Genomic DNA, 21,208 nt, shown 5'->3' with positions numbered 1-21,208 from the left:
TTGTGGGCTGGAGAGATGGCTCAATGGTGTTTGATTCCCCAGGACCCATGTAAACTAGATGTACCAGGTGGTGCATGCATCTGGAGTTTGTTTGCAATGGCTAGAGGACCTGGTGCATCCATTCTCTCTCTCAGATAAATAAATAAAATAAAAATTAAGCCGGGCATGGTGGCATATGCCTTTAATCCCAGCACTTGGGAGGCAGGAGCAGGAGGGTCACTGTGAGCTTGAGTCCACCCTGAGAATACAGAATGAATTCCAGGTCAGCCTGGGCTAGATTGAGACTCTACCTCAACAAACCAAAAATAAATAAATAAAAATTGAAAGTTATTTTAAAAACATTTGTGTTAAAAATAAATTCTGGTGCAAAGGTGCTGTTGGGAGGATTTGAGAGAAGCTTTAAGAATTTCTTTATGTTCCTATCCCTTCCTTAGGCTACAGGAGGAACTCATTAATTTCTTCAACGTAGAGACTCTGAATGTAATGTAGGATGCAAAGATCAAAAGAATCAGCCCATGGGTTTAATAGTCTAAAGGGCTGTGTAAATGTTAGTTGCTATCCTTCTTGTAATCATAGCTGATGGGATGGGTGGAAGACCAGATAAAAATTATAATGTGGCTGGGCATGGTGGTGCATGCCTTTAATCCCATCACTCTGGAGACAGAGGTAGGATGATTGCTGTGAGTTTGAGGCCACCCTGAGACTACAGAGTGAATTCTAGGTCAGCCTGGGCTAGAGTGAGACCCTACCTCAAAATACCAAAACAAGCAAACAACAAAAAAGTATAATGTGATGAGAAGTACCCAAAAATGATAAGGACAGAGAGTTCTAAGGAGTTCTTTTTGAGGTGAGTTCTAGAAAGTTAGTTTTGTGTCAGGTGAGCATGAGGAAGCTGGTGAAAATGCTAAATAGCCATAGAAATGATTGAGGAGATAGAAATTTGAATTGATTACCCTAACTTGATGATTACATGTCACATATGTTTTTTGAATTATCATACTATATTCTATAAGTATGTATGCCTGTGTTGTCAATTAAAAAAAAAAAGAAACTAAAATTAAGGTCGGGGAGAGAGCTCAGTTGGTAAAGTGCTTACCTTGCGAGCATTAGGGCCTGAGCGTAGGCCCCAGAACCCATGGAAAATGCTGGGTGTGGGCTGAGGAGAGGGCTGGGTGGTTAAGAGTGCCTGATGCTTAAGCATGAGCGCCTGAGGGTGCCTGAGGGCGCTTGATTCCCCAGAATCGCGTAAAAACTGGGAGTGGCCACAAGGGTTGCTGGGGCTCCCTGACTGAAAACAGCAGCTCCACGTTGAAGGACAGACCCTGTCTTAAGGAAATATGTGGATGAGCTCTCGGAGGAAGGCACTTGAAGTTCTCTGACCTCTGCATTGCACACATGGTTACACACGTTGCACATACATGCACATACGCCACATATCATACAGCACACCACGTATTCTACACACACACACTGTGGCAGTACATCCTTGTAATTCCAGCACTGGGTAATAGGCACAGAAGGGTCCCTGGGGCTCACTGACCAGCCACTCTATCCTAATAGGTGAATCCCAGACCTATGAAGAGACCCTGTGTCAGGAAAACGGATGGGCGATAGAGGTGACTTAGTAGTTAATGTACTTGTTTGCAAGCCTGACAGCCCAGGTTCGAATCCCCAGTACCCACATAAAGCCAGATGCACAAAGTGGTGCAGGCATCTGGAGTTTGTTTGCAGTGGCAGGAGGCCCTGGTGTGCCCATTTCTCTCTCTCTGCCTGCAAATAATAATAAATAAATAAAGTGGACGACATTCCTGAGGAACAGCACTGGAAGTTGTCCTATGGCCTCTACATATGCACACACATTAAAAAGAAGAAGAAGAAGAAAAACCCGGGCGTGGTGGCACATGCCTTTAAGCTCTGCACTCGGTAGGCAGAGGTAGGAAGATTGCTGTGAGTTCAAGGCCACCCTGAGACTATGTAGTGAATTCCAGGTTACCTTGTGCTAGAGTGAGACCCTACCTCAAAAACCAAACTAAATAAATAAAAGCAAACAACAAAAAAAGAACAGAAGAAAGTTGTGGAAAGTAACCTAGTTACTAATAAAAACCCTCAACTCGGGCTGGAGAGATGGCTTAGTGGTTAAGCGCTTGCCTGTGAAGTCTAAGAACCCCGGATCGAGGCTCGATCCTCCAGGACCCATGTTAGCCAGGTGTACAAGGGGGCGCATGTGTCTGGAGTTCGTTTGCAGTGACTGGAAGCCCTGGCATGCCCATTCTCTCTCTCTCTCTCTCTCTCTCTCTCTCTCTCTCTCTCTCTCTTTGTCACTCTCAAATAAATGAATGAAAATTGAAAAAAAAAAAAAACCTATCAACTCTATGCTTGGAAAGGGTGAATCTTATTGCTATGCAATTTATCTTCATAAAATTACTAAAAATAGCAAGATTGTGTGTCAGGGCTCAGTGTTTAAAGGCCCTTGCTTGCAGAGCCTGATGGCCTTGGCTTTGATTCCTAGGTACTCAAATGAAATTAGATGCACAAAGTGGCACATGCATCTAAAGTTCATTTGCGGTGGCAAGAGGTCCTGGCATGCCCATTTTCATTCATTCATTCTCATTCTCTCTCTCATAAACAACACTTCTTTAAAAGATTTTGAGGGCTGGAGAGATGGCTTAGCAGTCAGGGTGCATGCCTGCAAAGCCTAAGGACCCAGCTTTGTTTCTCCTGGTCCCACATAAGCCAGATGCACATGGTGACACATGTGTCTGGAATTCTTTCACAGTGGCTAGAGGCCCTGGAGCTCCCATTCTCTCTCTCCCCCTTACCCCTCCCCCTCTGTTCTTAATAAGTAAATCTTTTTTTAAAAAAAGATTTTGAATCAGAGCTGTGGCTTTTAGAGTTTTTTTTTTTTTTTTTTTTTTTTGGCGGGGTGGGGAGCAGGTTTTGAGGTAGGATCTTGCTCTAGCCCAGGCTGACCTGGAATTCACTATGTAATGTCAGGTTGACCTCGAATTCATGGTGATCCTCCTACCTCTGCCTCCCATGTACTGGGATTAAAGGTATGTGCCACCATGCCTGGCTCATGTTATTATTTTTTAAATTCTATTATTTATTTATTTGATAGCATGCACTTAAGAGACAGAGGCAGATAGAGAATGGGCATGCCAGGGCCTTCCATCACTGCAAACGAACTCCAGACGCATGCTCTACCTTGTGCATCTGGCTTACATGGGTCCTGGGGAATTGAACCTGGGTTCTTTGGTTTTGCAGGCAAATGCCTTAACCACTAAGCCATCCTCCCATCCTTTTTCTTTTTTTTTTTTTAACTTGGTAGTTGCCAGAGCTCATAAATGTCTAATAGTAACTGGTAGTGTGGCCTTGGTTGAGCTACTTAAACTGCCAGCTCAAGGCATTGTCTCTAAAATGGAGAGTTGGACTAGTTGAACCCACATAACTGTAGAACTATATGGCATAAACACCATTTACAGGCGGGTGTAGTGCACGCACCAATTATCCTTTCTTACTTGGATATGTTCCTACCACGTTGGCTTTGAAACAGAATCAAAGATTTCCATCCACAGAAGTCTGGCCAAGACCATCCTCCGTCTCAGAGGGGCAGCCTCTCTGATTCCAAAGGAAAACAGCAGTTAATGTAATCCCTGGGCAGGCTTCTCTGTGCCACTGCCTCCAGCCCCATCCCCCCTCGCCCTGTGTGCCCAGGCGTGTGTCCTTGCTCTCTAGAGAGGTGGTGGGCAGTGAGCCAGCAGCTCACCTCGCTTCTTTTCCCTCCTGGAGCTCGAGCTAGGAGTGACTTTAGGTTCCACCTTTGGCTTGACCTGTCCAGACTGTGTGAAGGTGGGCCCTGGCCTGGAGTTGGGGACTGTCAGTCCTAATGAGGAAGTGAGTCATTACTTGACAGCCTAGGAGATGGGATTGGTAGTGATTTTCTGCAGATGAACACGTGTGGGAATTAAGAAGGACATTTGTGGGCTGGAGGGGGAAATGGCTTAGCGGTTAAGGCAAAGCCAAAGGACCCAGGTCAAATCTTGAGTACCCTTGTTAGCCAGATACACAAGGGGGTGCACGCGTCTGGAGTTCATTTGCAGTGGCTAGAGGCCCTGGCGCACCCATTCTCTCTCTGTGTCCCTGTCTTTCTCTGTCAAATAAATAAATAAAAATAAAATATTTTTTTTTAAAAAAAAGAAGGACATTTGTGCCTGGTGTGGTGACACACGCCTTAATCCCAGCACTTGGGAGGCAGAGGTAGGCTAGCCATGAGTTCGAGGCCATCCTGAGACTCCATAGTGAATTTCAGGTCAGCCTGGGCTAGAGTGAGACCCTACCTCGAAAAACCAAAACACAAAGGACATGTGTGGGTAGGGCAGCCTGTGGCTGATGTGTTCACCTGTTCTGAGGCTACATCAGTGTCCAGACTGGGTTGGAGTTTGAGCACTGCAGTTACTGGGAAGCTTTGGAAGGTGGGAAGATAAGGGGAATTTGTCTTGGCTTTCAAAATCATGTCACTGAACCATGTGACCCTGCGGTATCATTTCTAAGTCTTAGTTTCCTTGCCTATAAGCTACTCGAGGGCTGGAGAGATGACTTAGCGGATAAGGCAGTTGTTTGTGAAGCCTAAGGACCCATCTTCGACTCTCCAGGTCCCTCGTAAGCCAGATACAACTGCTCAAGGTCACACATGCACACAAGGTGGTGCACACATCTGGAGTTTGATTTGAGTGTCTGGAGGCCTTGGTGTGCCATTTCTCTCTCTCTCTCTCTCTCTCTCTTGCTTCCACTCTTGCTCTCTTGCAAAAAACAAACAAACAAACAAACAAACAAAAACCTCGAATTCTAGGTGGTCATTGTCTTTGAGAAATAAATGAGTTAAGGACTACCTAACTTTGTACTGTCATGTGAGTGAGTGAATGCTTCAGCAGCATTTTCTTTCTTTCCTTTCAAAAAATTTTTTTTATTAACAACTTCCATGATTGTAAACAATATCCATGGTAATACCCTCCCTCTCCCCACTTTCCCCTTTGAAACTCCACTCTCCTTCATATCCCCTCCCCATCTCAATCAGTCTCTCTTTTATTTTGATGTCATCATCTTTCCCTCCTCTTATGATGGTCTTGTGTAGGTAGTGTCAGGCACTGTGAGATCATGGATACCCAGGCCATTTTGTGTCTGGAGGAGCACAGTGTAAGGAGTCCTACCCTTCCTTTGGCTCTTACATTCTTTCTTCAGCGGGTTTTTCTAAAGACAGTCTGGAGTTAAGGTTCTCTAGCTCGTGTGCACAGCTTCTCCCTGTGGCGGTGTGGGAAGTGATCATTCACATGAGCGTGAGCTTGTGGACCGCCTATTGGAGTTGGGTTTAGAAGGAGCTTTATTGTTGTTTTTGTTTGTTTCTTTTTTTTATTTTAATCTTGCATTGTTCTTATTACTGTTGAGAGCAGCTTTCTTACCCAGTCACATTTCCTAATAAACCCTGGAGCATGTTGTGAAATACCCGTATGACTCAACCTTCCAAAGTAGAGACTCCAGCCTTGTCACCACTAAAGCTGGGTTGAAGCCAAAATGATCAGGAGTTCTCTTTTCGGGATTTATAAGTCCAGTCAGTCACCCTCAGTCAGTGCTTTTGAGTTTTGCTTGTGTCTGAGTTGGAGGAACATTGGAGTTTCAAAGGCAGCCTCACACCTAGGCCCGCTCTGTAGGATTTTATGGTCTTAACAAGGGAGACAAGAAGGGAGAACATTGTGTTGCAGTGCTAATAAGTTTTGCTTGATCCTAAGGAACAGCAAATTATGGCTTGGCCAACACCTGGTTTTGTAAATAAAGTTTTATTGGGACAGGCCCATGCCCACTCAAGAACCTGGTTGATCTGTGGTCGCTTTTGAGCTTCTCCAGGTAGGGGTGTACTTTCCACAGAGACTTTAGGCGCCAAAACCTACACTATTTAATATTTGACCCCCATGGCAAAGTTTGTCACCACCCGTCCTAGTGGGTCCACAAGGGAGCTAGTGGAATGTGACAGAAACAGGTCCCTGTGGCCCAGAACATCTGCTGCCTCACTGACTGGGAGGAGGAAGGGGATGACCTGGAGCACTGGCCCCATTCCATACTGTCAGCCAGTGCCACCTCTGATCTGCTTAAGGATAGCTCACCTGCTTTGGGAACACAGAACCCGAGCGGTTGTAAGGAGTCAGAGGTCAGCTTTGAGGAAGTGAGTCTTGGGAGAGGCTGGTTGGAGAGATAATTAGGAGTGCAATTCAAGATGGGTCAAGCTGAAACCTGTGGAGGAAACAATGAGTCGGTTTATTTCTCTGGGGCCAAAGACAAGGTCCAGCTGGTTAGCCTTCCAGTTCAAATATGGACAGTTGAGGGAGTTTAAGTAGAGCCCAAACCCAGTCTGTGGAAGGTAGTTATTCGCCTCACTTGTTTGTGCAGCAACTTTTGTTTACCGGTGGAGAGAAATTAAAGAGCTGGGCTGACTGTCTCTTTCTCTGTAGTTAAATCTAAGAATTAGGTAGAGCTGAGACGTGAGGGAGGCATTTTAAATGTACCTATATTGTGTGTGGATATTTGTAGTAGATGTTTATTGATTTGTAATTAAAAATCTGTAATTTGATCTTTAACATGTTAGGAATTGGCCTGATTTTAATTCTTTAGTAAATTACTGTGATTGTGAATGCGTATCTCTGTAAGATTGGTCCATGATCATGGCATGAACTGTGAAAAAGTACTGAGCCTGCCTGGGGTTTGAATGCGTGTCCCAAAGTTGTGTGCGGAAACAACCCTCAGGGCAACCTTGTTGACATAGGGCCTAAGGACCTAGGTTCAATTCCCCAGGACTCATGTAAGCCAGATACACAATGTCACATGTGTCTGGAGTTCGTTTGCAATAGCTAGAGTTTTGCCATTCTGTTTTTCTCTATCTGCTCTCTCTCTACTAAATTATTTTACAAGTATATTTAAAAACTTTTAAAAAGGGTGTGCCTAGGTGTGGTGGCGCACGCCTTTAATCCCAGCACCCGGGAAGCACGAGTAGGAGGATCGCCGTGAGTTCGAGTCCAGCCCAAGACTACTTAGTAAATTCCAGGTCAACCTGGGCTAGAACAAGACCCTACCTTGAAAAGCCAAAAACAATAACAATAATAATAATAATAATAATAATAATAATAATAATGTGTAGTGACCTGTGTGAGCTTCGTGTGCCCAGAGCACCGTGGTCTTGGAGTCCGCTTGTGTTGCTGGGACGCTCTTAGCGGATTAGAGGTCTCAGAGCACATGACTTCTCTTTGGGCCGGAGTGTTTGTGAAACCCAGTTCTTGAACACTCACTCTGATCCTCACGAGTTGCAGCGCGCTCAGCTTCCCATGCACAGTTAAGGTGTGGTTCCACCACGCGGCTTAGATTGTGACCTCAGGTGAGGCCCTTTACCTGGGTAGCCCTCAGCTTCCTCACCCGAAGCTTGAGCCCTCACCTGGGATCTGTTCCGGGGGTCATGACCAGCAGGAAGGGTGAGGATTGTGCTGAGTCCTCACAGGACCAGAACTGGTGGTGACAGGCGCTCAGGGGAGAGGGGCCGTGCTTAGGTACGTCAGAGGCGCCAAGGAGAGGTGGGGGTTGGAGCATGGCCGTAGGAGGTAGTGAGTAAGGGACCAATGTGGAGGTGGGGCGGTGCCACTTAGTAAGGGAGGGCAGAGGAGGAATAGAGCCAGGGTGAGGGGTCTGGAGCGTGTCTCAAAGGCAGAGGGGGGCGGTTGTGGGCTCTGAGCACCTGCAAACCATGGAGGCACATTGAGCCAGAGTCAAATGGCAGCTTGTATGAGGAGGTGTTGCTATTGCTGTGGACGGCAGTGAGAGAAGGCTGCATACGGGAGTCACCCCACAGTGGGCGACAGTGACTCAAGGGAGGTGGATTCGAAGGGTGCTAAGGCTTAACTCGTGCAGAAGGCCTGCTGGTAGAGGAAGCATGGGAGAAATTCGCTTCCTCCTAAGCCGCAGAGGCAGACTGGCAGGCAGCTAGGTGAAACTGCATCTGGAGAGAGGTTGGGGTTATTGGAAGCCAGGGGAGAAGGGTCTGTGAGTGCAGTTAGGCAGGTCTAAACATCAAGATAGTGTCTGGAAGTGTTGACACGAAAGAGACCAGTGCCGGGCGTGGTTGCACACACATTTAATCCCAGCATTCGAGAGACCAAGGTAAGATCACCATGAGTTGGAGGCCAGCCTGAGATTACATTGTGAATTCCAGGTCAGTCTGGGCTAGAGTGAGACCCTGACCTCAAAAAACCAAACAAAGGGCTGGACAGATGGCTTAGCAGTAAGGGGCTTGCCAGCAAAGCCAAAGGACCCAGGTTCAGTCCCCCAGTACCTACATAAAGCCAGATGCACAAGGTGACACATGTGTCTGGAGTTCGTTTACAATGGCTAGAGGCCCGGGCATACCCATTCTCTTTCAAAATTATTATTATTTTATTTTTATGAGAGAGACCAGGTGGTGGGGGTGCCCCAGGAGGCTCAAGAGGACGACAGGCTGTCCTTGCTGTAGGGAAGGGAGGAGGGACTAGAAAGGTGGAGGTGTGAGGTGGAATAGAGGTGTCTCATCAGTGCTGCTGAGTCACATGGGCTCTGCCCTGGCACCAGGCAGGAGTGGGCGGCAGTAATGCCAGAGGGAAACTCTTAATTATGGCATTGATTATGTTTTATGCAGAGTCTGTATGCATCTCAAACCAGAATGTTCTGGCTTGAATCCTGGCCTGGCTACCATCTGTGTGATCTCAGACAAGTTACTCAGTCTCTTAGTGCCCCTGGTTGCGCATTTGTGAAGTGGCTGTGAAATATATACCTGTAATGGTACCCGCCCCATCAGTGTGGACTGAGTTGGCATACGAAGAGCTTTCAAAGCAGTGAATGTCTGTAGGTTCTCTTGGGCCCCACTGGCTGAGAGCTGCCGTAGGCAACGTGACCTTGAGAAGCAAACCTGAGAGTGGTGTCAAGTGCTCGTGGCCTGGTCCCAGAAACCCCAGGTGTTTTGTTTTCTCCTGTCTGGATGGAGCTAAGAATACCAACACTTTTGAGATGTGAGGGAGGGATCTCTTGTATTTAAATCACACTAGGTGTGATGGGGTCAACAAGTCTCTTAACTGGAAGCCAGGTGACTTCTTTGGGTCAGAACCCAGGGCTCCAGACTAAGTAAGCTCCATGCCTTTCCCTTCCCCACTCTTCACTGAATGGGTGGAAAAACACTTTGCAGTAAATGACTAGTTTAGACAGAATGATCCTTGTGAAACCACGTGGGGTCATTTCGATTTGCCTTTGTAGCCCTGAATGCCAAGGAAGGGGAATGTAGGTCCCAGGCTTCCTTCCTGTTTGCCGTGTCGTGATTCGTAAAGGCCACGGGGCTTGGGCTGGTTGCCTGCACTGGGCCTGATGATAGACTTCCGTATAGATTTTAATCACAGTCACTGAGCTTCAGTCAGTCGCAGTTGACCCTGTAACCATCGACTGTGGGTTGTTGATGGATTGAGACATAATCAATGACATTGTTGTCTATGCTTCACTATGGTCTTTCTGATCTCATTGTAGGAGCTCTCAGCTCCATCCTGCTCCGAGTCTGGGAGCTGCTGAATTCATGAATCGGTTTTATTTTGGCCTTGCTTGTGTGGCTGTTGTGAGACCTGCTTGGCAGCCAGTCAGTTGAGCCATCTGAGGTGTGAGGGAGAATCCCTTGTATGTGTTATTTATTTATTTATTTATTTATTTATTATTTTGGTTTTTCAAGGTAGGGTCTCACTCTAGCTCAGGCTGACCTGAAATTCACTGTGTAGTTTTAGGGTGCCCTTGAACTCACAGCGACCCTCCTACCTCTGCCTCCTTAAGTGCTGGAATTAAAGGCGTGCACCACCACACCCAGCTCGAGTCCCTTAATTTAGATCATACCTGATATCTGCTGTTTGCTCCGTTGTTCTGTTACCAGCTTTTGCCTGGTCACACTTCAGTTAGATGGGCCATGACTTTCAGCTGGAAAAGCATAGCTCTTCCTTTCTAGGCTAGATTTAATTTAAAAGCTTATTCCTTTCTCATTCAGATAATTTGCCTCTTTGTGGCCTCAACTTACGACTTTCAGTGAGTCCAGAGAAGAATAAGTAGCCAGGTAGGGTACCACATGCCTCTTGTCCCAGAAACTGAGTAGGCAAAGGCCTAAAAGCCATCCTGCCTCAAACAACGACCAAAAGATTACAAAAACAAAACAACAAAAAAAAAAAAAAAAGAGGGAAGGGGCCACGCTTCTGTTGTTTGTTTTTAATTTTTTTGTTCATTTTTATTTATTTAGTTGAGAATGACAGAGAGAGAAAGAGGGAGAGAGAGAGAATGGGCGCACCAGGGCCTCCAGCCATTGCAAACGAACTCCAGATGTGTGCATCTGGCTAATGTGGGTCCTGGCAAATTGAGCCTCAAACTGGGGTCCTTCGGCTTCACAGGCAAGAGCTTAACCACTAAGCCATCTCTGCAGCCCTGTTGTTTGTTTTTATTGCCTCTCCATTCCTCTAAGCTATATTCCCAGCCTACCCGTCCTTCCTTCTTCCTCCCTCCCTTTTTCTTTTTTTTGTATTTTTTGAAGCAGGATCTCCCATGTTGCCTCGGTTGGCCTCAGACTTGTGGTCTACATGCTTTCTGCTTCATTCCGCTGCTGGAGTAGCTGCTGAGATTATGAGATTACAGGTGTGCATCCCGCACCCACCAAATTGTAACTGCATGTGTGTGTGTGTGTGTGTGTGTGTGTGTGCACGTGCGCAGCGCACGCGCGTGTGTGGAGGTCAGAGGACCCATCCCGGGAGTTGACCCTTGCCTTCCCTTTTGGAGGCAGGGTCTCTTGCTACTTCTGCTTTCAGCAGTCTAACAGGTCTGCAAGTTTCCACAGATTCTCCCGCCTCCGCCTCCCTTCCCTCTCCCAACAGGTGCGCTGGGATCCACAGGTGTTTGCGCGCAAAACACCATAGCCACTTGAGCCATCTCCCCAGCCCAGCAAATTGTAATCTTTATTTTAGATTCTGTGAAGAATGAATTCAGAGGCAAGTTATGTTGACTTTGGATTCTTCCATGCTTGTGGATACCTTAACCTGTTTTTTTTTTTCTAGATGTAGGGGAGGTGTCTTTGTTTTTCTTTTTCACATCTCCAGGAACTGTTGCTGGATTTGCTTCTTGCCTGGGAACCAAACCAGACTGATGTAGGTCATATGCCACTGTCACCAGGGACAATCTGTGCTCTTGTTTCTCTTGAGATTATTTTTAAGGCTTTCCTTCTCCCAGGTGTCTTGGGACCCAGGGTTGCTTCTTGGTCTGCCATTTCCTATGATAAAGCCAGTGTCGCTGGCTGCTGGGCCCTTGTGCTGAGTCAATTATGATGCAAGGACTGGGGTTGCTTTGGCAGTACCCTTGGAGCTGGGTGGTGATTCACACTGAACCCTTCCCTCTTCTTAAGTTTCAGACAGCCTCGTGACTCTCACATGGGAATAAGAGTGGCTCTTGAGACATCTTTTCAGAAGAAAAATTTTTGTTTTTGTGCAGTAGGGTCTCACTCTAACTCAGGCTGACCTGGAATTCACTGTGCAGTCTCAGGGTAGTCTTGAACTCACGGTGATCCTCCTACCTCTGCCTCCCAAGTGCTAGGATTAAAGGTGTGCACCACCACGCCTGGCTCAGAAAAAAATTTTTGAAAAGTTAATATGGCTTAGGTGATATTTCTTAAAGGTAGCTCCTACCTTCCTTGCTTTCTACTTAAACCTGAGGAGAAGTATCCATTCTTTTTTTGTTGTTCATTTTTTATTTAGTTATTTGAGAGCGACAGACATAGAGAGAAAGACAGATAGAGGGAGAGAGAGAGAGAACGGGCGCGCCAGGGCTTCCAGCCTCTGCAAACGAACTCCAGACGCGTGTGCCCCCTTGTGCATCTGGCTAACGTGGGACCTGGGGAACCGAGCCTCGAACCGGGGTCCTTAGGCTTCACAGGCAAGCGCTTAACCGCTAAGCCATCTCTCTAGCCCAGAAGTATCCAGTCTTGCTCCTCCTTTTTCTGGCAGGTTAATGCTTATGGTTATTCATGTGACTTTCAAAGTACATTAATTGACCTAAGTGTATGTGGAAATATCTTCCATTGTTTATGTAGTTCCTTGTGCAAATGTACAGAATGGAAGTAGTCACTAATTTACATGCTATCTTGCTTTCCTCTGTTGTGATTCTTAGCAACCTTTCCACAGAACTACAACTCCCTCTTTGAAAAGCAGCAGTAGGGGGCTGGAGAGATGGCTTAGCGGTTAAGGTGTTTGCCTGCAAAGCCCAAGGACCCATGTTCAATCTCTTTCCAGATCCCATGTAAGCACAAGGTCACACGTGTACTTGGTGGTACAAGCATCTGGAGTTCAATTGTGGTGGCCCTGGCGTGCCAATTCTCTTATCTCGCTCTTGCTGTCTCTTAAAAAAAAAATAGCCAGGAGAAGGGCTGGAGAGATTGCTCAGTGGTTAAGGCACATGCCTGCAAAGCCTAATGACCTGGGTTTGATTCCCCAGTACCCTTGTAAATCCAGATGCACGAAGGGGCACATGCATCTGGAGTTTGTTTGCAGTGGCTGGAGTCCCTGGCACTTTCATTATCTCTCTCTCTTCATCTGCCTGTTTTCTCTCCCTCTCTTCTCTCTTTCTGCTTGCAAATAAGTAAATAATATATATATATATATATACATAACATATATATATTATATTTTATTTATTTAAGCCAGGCATGGTAGAGCATGCCTTTAATCTCAGCACTCGGGAGGCAGAGGTAGGAGGATCACCATGAGGTAGAGGCCAGCCTGAGACTACATAGTGAATTCCAGGTCAGCCTGGGCCAGAATGAAACCCTAGCTGTGTGTGTGTGGGGGGGGGGCGGGGAAAGCAGTAGTGTAAGGTTCACTGACATGACCCACCCATACTGGACATTTGATCTTTTTTCTTTGCAGGCAGAGAGAAACAAAAAAAAGATAGTTATAAAGAGAGAGAATGGGGGCATGCCCAGATCTCTAGCCACTACAGCAAACTCTAGATGCATGTATTACTTTGTGCATCTGGGTTTACATTGGTACTGGGGAATTGAACCTGGGTCCTTAGGCTTTGCAGGCAAGTGCCTTAACTCCGTTGAGAGCCATCCCTCTAACCCCATTTGACCTTTTTGTTTATTACTATTATTATTATTTTATTTATTTGCAAGAGGAGAGAGAGAATGGGCATACCAGCGCTCTATCCACTGCAAATTAACTCCAGATATGTGGGCCACCATGTACATTTGGCTTACGTGAGTGCTGGGGAATTTAACATTGGTCCTTAAACTTGGCAGGCAAGTGCCTTAACTGCTAAGCCATCTCTCCAGCCCTATTTGTTTTTGAGACAGGGTTTCACTAGGTAGGCCAGACTGGCCTCCAATTCAATATTTAATGCAGAATGCCCTTGAACTTATGATCCTGCCTTAGCCTTCCAAGTGCTGGAATTAGGTGTGAGCTACCTTGCCTGGCTTGATCCAGGTCCATTTGTCAGTACTTACATTAAAAAAAAAAAAAAAATAGAGGATTAGATGTTTGGGTTTGGGGGTGCTTACTTGTGCCATGATATACACATGTGGAGGTCAAAGGACAACCTCACCTTCTATTTTTTTTTTTTTGTTTGTTTTGTTTTGTTTTGTTTTTTCAAGTTAGGGTCTCACTCTAGCACAGGCTGCCCTGGAATTCACTCAGGGTGGCCTTGAGCTCACAGCAATCTTCCTATCAATCTTCCTTGCTTCCTGTGAAGTTCAGAATTCTGGCTGTGGTTCTCATTGCCAAAAAACACAGTGTGTACTTTTACATGGCTTTTACATGGATTCTGAGTATCTAGACTCTAGCCATTAGGCTTTCACAGCAAACACTGTTAACTTGTGAACCTTGTCCCAACCGTCAAAACGTTTAACACGTGCTTTGTGCTCTTCATTTCTCAGGTGATGTTGAACGGTGCAGTATGGTGCTGAAGCAAGCACTTTTTCTTGCTGAAATCCATTTTTTCCCCATTAATATCTCAGTGACACCTCATTGTGTGTTGACTCCGTAGGTGTTTTCACAATCCTGTGTTTGGTATGGAGAGTGTGGGATTGCAACTGGAGACAAGAGGTATAATTGCCAATATTCTGGGCCACCAAAACCCCTGCCGAAGGATGGCTATGACTTAGTGCAGGTAAGTGTGTTGTCTGGGGTGATGGGAACGCAAACACTGGGCACAAGCTGCTGGGCAGCTTTGCATTGTGTTGTGGGAGAGTGGAGCTGGCGCTGCGATGCACAGGCTTAAAATCGGATCCCAGACTTAACCTGTACCACACGACACAGAGCAGGTAAGAAGACTCCAGGGTGACTTTGTACCTCTCATGAAGTTTCCCAATAGCGAAGGTTCTAGAAACTGACCCGGTTATCTCAGATGTAAGGCAGTCTTTAGGGCTTCTGAAAACATTAGAAGTTAGCTGTTTTGGTTCCTAGATTTCAAGACTTGCATAGATTCTGCAGATAAGAAGTTGGAGCTTCCTCTTCTGTTCCTTTGGGTGATTTCTGATATTCCCATGTGAGCCTGTGACATCTGACTGCTTTCTTTCTTTCTTTTTTTTTTTTTTTTTTTTTGAGGTAGGGTCTCATTCTAGTCCAGGCTGACCTGGAACTCACTATGTAGTCTCAGGGTGGCCTTGAACTCAGGTGATCCACCTAGTCTGCCTCCCAAGTGCTGGGATTAAAGGTGTGTGCCACCATGCCCAGCCTGGCTGCTTTTCTGTGTGTATTCTTAACTGTTCTTGGTACATAGGCTTGTTAGAGGGAGAAAGAAAGAAAGGAGGGAGGGAGGGAAGTAAGGAAAGGAAGGAAGCAAGCAAGCAGGGAGGAAGGGAGGGAGGAAAGAAAACAAGCTGGTCAAAATCAAACAGAGACAACTGACTTTAGAGGCTTGAGTAAATCCCAAATCAAGCTGACATGGTAGGTCTTCTAGACTTATTTGTTGTTCTTATCAGGATTAGTACAGGTTTTGGCTTTACATGGAGTGACTAAATGGAAACAGTACTCTGGTTGAACTTAAACAAAAACTTGCAAAACAAAAAGAGGTCAAATGATTGTCAAGGGAGGAGAGAGAACTTCTATACAAGAAAAAGAAAAAATGAGAACTGTCTTTGCAACTCGTGCTTGTGAATCCCCACCTTACCAGCAGTGCGTTGGGTAACGTTTTGCACCCGTGAGTCTCCCACACTGACTTTGGGAGTAGAGGTGGCCCGACGCACTGCGCCGACCTGCTCCCGGGTCTGTCCCCCCCCCCAACAGGAACTCTGTCCAGGATTCTTCTTCGACGACGTCAGCCTCTGTTGTGATGTCCAGCAGCTTCGAACGCTGAAAAACAACCTGCAGCTTCCTCTGCAGTTTCTGTCCAGGTAGGCCGACCATGGGCACGTGGGGTTTAGCCGACATGGGCACGTGGGGTTTAGGGCCTCGTTAACAGTACCCTCCTGGCTTCCTGATGGGAATCATTTGGTTTCCAGAACGCTCTCTTGTGACTGGTCAGAAGTAAAGGGCACGTTACCGGCTTCACTCAGTTCGCTTCCCAGTTGTCGTCTTCTCCGGAGGTGGCCTGGCCCTGGGGATAGCCATAGAGAGAGGGCTTAGCGCCTTGCATGCCAGAGACGAGGTCCCCAGTTGCCAATCCCCCCTCCCCCCCCCCCCCCCCGTCGCACTGCTCCGTCCCCTCATCCACGCAGTCTTCTGGGTTGTCATCTTGCCACCCACCCTGCTTTGCGGGTCGCCCTCACATGTTTCAGTGCTGAAACCAAGTGCCAGCACATCAGATCCTCTGTAGGGCCCGTTCTGCTGTAGCTGGCGGTCCATTTGCCAACCCGACTATTCTATGACCCAGGCCATTGCCAAAGGATTGTGTGACAGGCGTCCTTCTTCCAGGTCTATGGGCGATTTTCAAATGTGCAGACGGGCAAATGACTGGTGTTCTTTAGGACAGTAGATTGCGGGATCCTTGTAAGTGTATTTTCCAGAGTGCAGCACCCTGCCAAAGATGGTTTGGGAGCAAATGTAATGGGGGTGTGGGGGGGTTATCCTGCAGATGGCAAGTCATAACCAGCTGCCACTGGGAAGCCTGCTTCTTACTGGAAGTACAGAGTGGAAAAACCACTAAGGTGTTCTCTCAGACTCTCACACTGTGTAGTGAGTCGAAAGGTGAGAGATGAATCAGGCCACCGGAGGCTGCTAGACTTTGATATTGATGTCTCTGTCCTTTGATCAAAGCACATTTATTTAGCACCCACTCCCAAGTGAAGGATTATGGATAGAAACATCAACAGGTAGTCAAGTTTTCTCCCAAGTTATCAGAGGTACCTCAGCTTGCTTTATGATTGCAAGTGAGAGGAGCACCCCAACATGGAATTCTGGGCTCTGTTGAAATCCATAGAGATTCATAATTCGTTGAAAACAGTAAGAAGCGATCAGATGGTGTGAGTGCTGTTTGGTGGTGTCCCTGCAAAGCACAGACCTGGAAAGGACCAGTGGACATGTGTGTCTCCTTCACTGGAGCAGACACCTCGAGGCTGGACACACCTTCCTCATTCTGTGTTCTGCCTGCTCACTGGGCAGAACCAGACTACGAAGTAATCTCACTTGCTTATATTGCGAGAATGCAATGAAGCAATAACTTTTGCAGGTTAACAGTGGGCCAAACGGGAAAGAGTTCTTTGGCCATATACCAAGTCAACATTAGGGGCTTACACTTTGAACCTGAGGGGTGGCAGGCAGCTTGTGATCCTCCTGGAAACCCATGGGTTCTGAAGTCCACAGGCTGGAGAACACCACAGTTCCTGTTTTGTGATCTTCCTGTGTGAGGATCCAACCCAAGGCCTCTCACAGCGATTGCTCTTTTTATCTTTGTAATCATGAGGAAATCCTCTTGTCTTTTGAGAGAGCCTGGAATCTTCTGGAGCTTGGAAGAAAGCCTTTCTGTAGATTATAAGATAAAAATTGTAATGTAGGCTAGGCGTGGTGGTCCACGCCTTCAGTCCCACCAAGTGGGAGGTTGACTTAGGAGGATTGCCATGACTTCAATGCCACCCTGAGACTACAGGGTGAATTCCAGGTGAGCCTGGGCTGGAGTGAGACCCTACCTTGAAAAAAAAAAAAAGTAATGGCATGGCTTAGTGGTTAAGGCACTTGTCTGCAAAGCCAAAGGACTCAGGTTTAATTCTGCAGGACCCATGTAAACCAGATGCACAAGGGGGCACATGCATCTGGAGTTCATTTGCAGCAGCTGAAGGCCCTGGCCTGCCCATTCTCTCTTTCTCTATCTGTCTCTCTCTCTCTCAAATAAAAGAAAGAAAGAAATTTTAAAAAATATTTTTTAAAATTAGTAATGTGTTAATTCTCTTGTTTTCCCTTTTTAAAAATCTTGAATCAGGGCTGGAGGGATGGCTTAGCGGTTAAGGCATTTGTCTACAAAGCCAAAGGACCCAGTTCAATTCCCCACGACCCACGTTAGCCAGTTGCACAAGGTGGTTCACACATCTAAAGCTTTCTCATTTTTACATTACATGCAGTTTTAAAAGCAATCTCTCTATGTTAATATGAAGTTTTAAGAATTTGTAAGCCTAAAGTATTCTCATGATAACTTATTTGTCCCTTTTCAGTAAATTATAAGTATTCTGTTTTAAATATTTTTGCTACCCCATCTGTGATGTTTTGCAAAATATAATTTACTGTTTTTTTTGTTTTTTTTTTTTTAGATGTCCATCCTGTTTTTATAACCTAATGAACCTGTTTTGCGAACTAACATGTAGCCCTCACCAGGGTCAGTTTTTGAACGTGACAGTGACTGAAGATTATATTGACCCTGCAACAAACCAGACAAAAACAAATGTGAAGGAACTAGAGTACTATATTGGACAGAGTTTTGCCGATGGTAAGTAAACTGAATCCTTCCTCCTCCTAAGAAGCTAACGTTAGACGGCTGGGGAGATTGAATACAAGTCTTGCCACGCAAGCATAAGTGCCTGAATTCTGATCCCCAGAACACACATGAAACCAGGCGCACGAGTGGGGTCCTCTAATCCCACTGTGCGTAGAGTGAGGTGGGAGGCAGGGACAGGAGCATCCTGGGCAGCCTGTGTGCTGGCTAGGCTGGTGAACAAGAGGCCCTGCCTCAGACAAGGTGGTTGGCAACGACCGACATTGTGGGTTGACCTCTGACCTCCACATGCCTGCCTGCGCTCCCACGCTCAATAGAGAATTGACAGACAGACAGATAGACTCAATAGATGATTGATTGATATAAAGCTGCCGTCAGAACAGTAGATCAAGTCCCTCATTCTTTTTGCTATCCTGTTAGCTGTGGGGTGTCAGGATTGTCAGTTCCAGAGGTCATTGCGTTGCTCACAGTCCAGGGCTCCAGCTCCAGCCAGTAAAACAATCTAGAAAGCATTTGCTTTAAGCCCCTCCTAACTATTTGTAAAGAATATTTTTTTTTAATTTTTTTTTTCTTTAAATTTATTTATTTGAGAGCGACAGACACAGAGAGAAAGACAGATAGAGGGAGAGAGAGGCGCGCCAGGGCTTCCAGCCTCTGCAAACGAACTCCAGACACGTGCGCCCCCTTGTGCATCTGGCTAACGTGGGACCTGGGGAACCGAGCCTTGAACTGGGGTCCTTCGGCTTCACAGGCAAGCGCTTAACCGCTAAGCCATCTCTCCAGCCCTGTAAAGAATATTTTTAAGCCGGGCGTGGTGGTGCACGCCTTTAATCCTAGCACTCGGGAGGCAGAGGTAGGAGGATCACCGTGAATTCGAGGCCACCCTGAGACTACATAGTGAATTCCAGGTCAGCCTGAGCCAGAGTGAGACCCTCCCTTGAAAAACCAAAAAAAAAGAATATTTTTATTTATTTACTTATTTGTAAGTACAGAGAGAGAGACAGATGGAGAGAATGGGCACGCCAGGACCTCCAGCTGCTGCAGATGGGCTCCAGATGTATGCGCCCTTTGGTGCATCTGGCTTTTCATGGATACTGGGGAATCAAGCCCTGACTGTTAGACTTTGCAGGCAAGCGCCTGAACCACTGAGCTATCTCTTTAAAAAGAGCCCTTACTTCTAACTTTTAAGTTCCCATATGGAAATTTTTAGTATATACAAGTTTACTTGTGTATATTTTAGTGACCATTGGAGCATTGATTGGTGTAGGCATGAATTGATTTAACCTCAGGAAATGGGAGAAAGATAAAAATGGTTGGCAGAGGAGAAGGGCTGGTTTTACCTCTAAGGAAAATAAGGAAGTAAGCAGGTCTTACAACTGGAGGCATGCTCCTGTCAGTAACTAGAGATCATAGAATGATGTGAACAAGATCATTTGTTGAAAATTACTGAAATGAAAGAATTCGTAAGAGAATAACATATAGCATGAACAAGTTAGAAATAGAGCCAAATGTATCTTAAGGGAAAGAATTAATTGGTCATTGAAATGGACTCAAAGGTAAATAGCAAATTAGACACAGCTCAAAAGAAAATGTCTCAAAGTACAGAGTAAAACATATTTGGATCAGCTGGGCATGGTGCCACACACCTTTAACCCCAGTGCTTGGGAGGCACAGGTAGGAGGATCACTATGAGTTGGAGGCCAGTCTGAGACTACATAGTGAATTCCAGGCCAGCCTGATCTAGAGGGAGACCCTACCTTGAGAGACCAAAAATAAATAATGTAACAATGTTAAATATGGTAACATTTGCCTTTAATCCCAGCATTTGGGAGGCTAAGGCCAGGGGATCATGAGATTGAGGCTAGGTTGGGCTATATAATGACACTTTTTGTTTAAAACACCAAAAAAAAAAAAAAAAGCTTAATCATACACACACAAAGAAAACAAGAAGTAAGGTGCATAGGAGTCAGTCTTTGAAAAGATACTACTTAATAGACAACTGGAGAGGGCATTCTGGCCAGAAGCAGAAACAGATACGCAGAGTTGATAATGCAGCTCTATCAGTTCAAGTCAATGGTGGGGGAGGGACTGGCAGATAAATTAAGTAGTAAAACTTATTACATTCTCTAATTTGTGGTGTATATGAAAGCATATGTGGAATTGACTAAAAATCCTAATCTTGGCTGGAGAAATGGCTTAGTGGTTAAGGCGTTTGCCTGCAAAGCCAAAGGATCCAAGTTCTACTCTCCAGGACCCACGTAAGGCAGATGCATAAATGGGGGGGACACATGTCTGAAGTTGGTCTGCAGTGGCTGGAGGCTCTGACGCACCTATTTTCTTCCTCTTTTTCTGCCTCTTTCTCTCTTTCCAATAAATAAATAAAAAATATATTTTTAAAAAATCCTAATCTTAGAAATTTTTAGAAGTAAATATTTCTTCAAGACTTTAAGGTAAGGAAAGAGTTCTAAAGAGGAGACCAAAAAAAAAAAAAAGCAGAAAACAAAAGTGGCCAGTGTTTAGAACATTCTGGGAACTACAGATGAAAGCATTCCACTGCCCTACATGTGTTATCAGACTGGCACCGATGAGGAAGCTGGTCAGTTCCAACTACTCATGAGGCTGTGAAGCAATAAAAGTGCTAATAAACTGCACCCCTCATAACTTGGTACAAATATTTGGCAAACAATTTTGCAATGCCTGTTAAAGTTGAAAATAATTAAACACACCTTTCTTTACCTCAGAAATTCCACTACAGGGGCTGGGGAGATGGCTCAGCCGCTAAAGATGTTTCCTTGCAAAGCCTGCTGGCCACAGTTCGAGTCCACAGCCATCCATACTCGTTTTTCATTTGCAGTGCCAAAACCACCCTGGTGTGCGTGCATGAGCATGCATGCATGTGCACACACCCATATAAATAGTAAATAAATAAGGAAATTCCACATACAGAGGCCCACTCTACAAACACTGTTGACACATGTGAACAGAGAGACCCAAATACAAACGTCCATTATAATGTTATCATTGACATGAAAAATTGAGACTATCTGAACTACTAAAGGTAGGTCACAGACTGGATAAAAATCTTTTCAAAAGACATATTTGAGGGCTGGAGAGATGGGTTAGTAGTTAAGGCACTTGCCTGCAAAGCCTAAGGACCCAGGTTTGACTCTCTAGAATGCATATATACCAGATGTACAAAGTGATGTATGCACACAATGTGGTG

At 45.7% G+C, this 21,208-nt stretch overlaps 1 protein-coding gene across 1 annotated transcript in view; it reads left to right on the top strand.

Moving 5' to 3' along the window:
* Window positions 1–21,208, top strand: part of Npc1 (NPC intracellular cholesterol transporter 1) — a 69,864-nt gene that overhangs the window by 4,085 nt on the left and 44,571 nt on the right. Inside the window, exons 2-4 of the mRNA XM_045134687.1 lie at window positions 14,110–14,232; window positions 15,351–15,457; window positions 17,804–17,979. Coding sequence (XP_044990622.1) covers window positions 14,110–14,232; window positions 15,351–15,457; window positions 17,804–17,979 — 406 coding nt within the window. The remainder of the gene's footprint in view (window positions 1–14,109; window positions 14,233–15,350; window positions 15,458–17,803; window positions 17,980–21,208) is intronic.

Source organism: Jaculus jaculus, chromosome 15 (assembly GCF_020740685.1).
Source record: "Jaculus jaculus isolate mJacJac1 chromosome 15, mJacJac1.mat.Y.cur, whole genome shotgun sequence".
NCBI lineage: Eukaryota > Metazoa > Chordata > Mammalia > Rodentia > Dipodidae > Jaculus > Jaculus jaculus.
The sequence above is the reverse complement of the archived record's forward strand: the minus strand, read 5'-3'. Positions and strand labels throughout refer to the sequence as shown.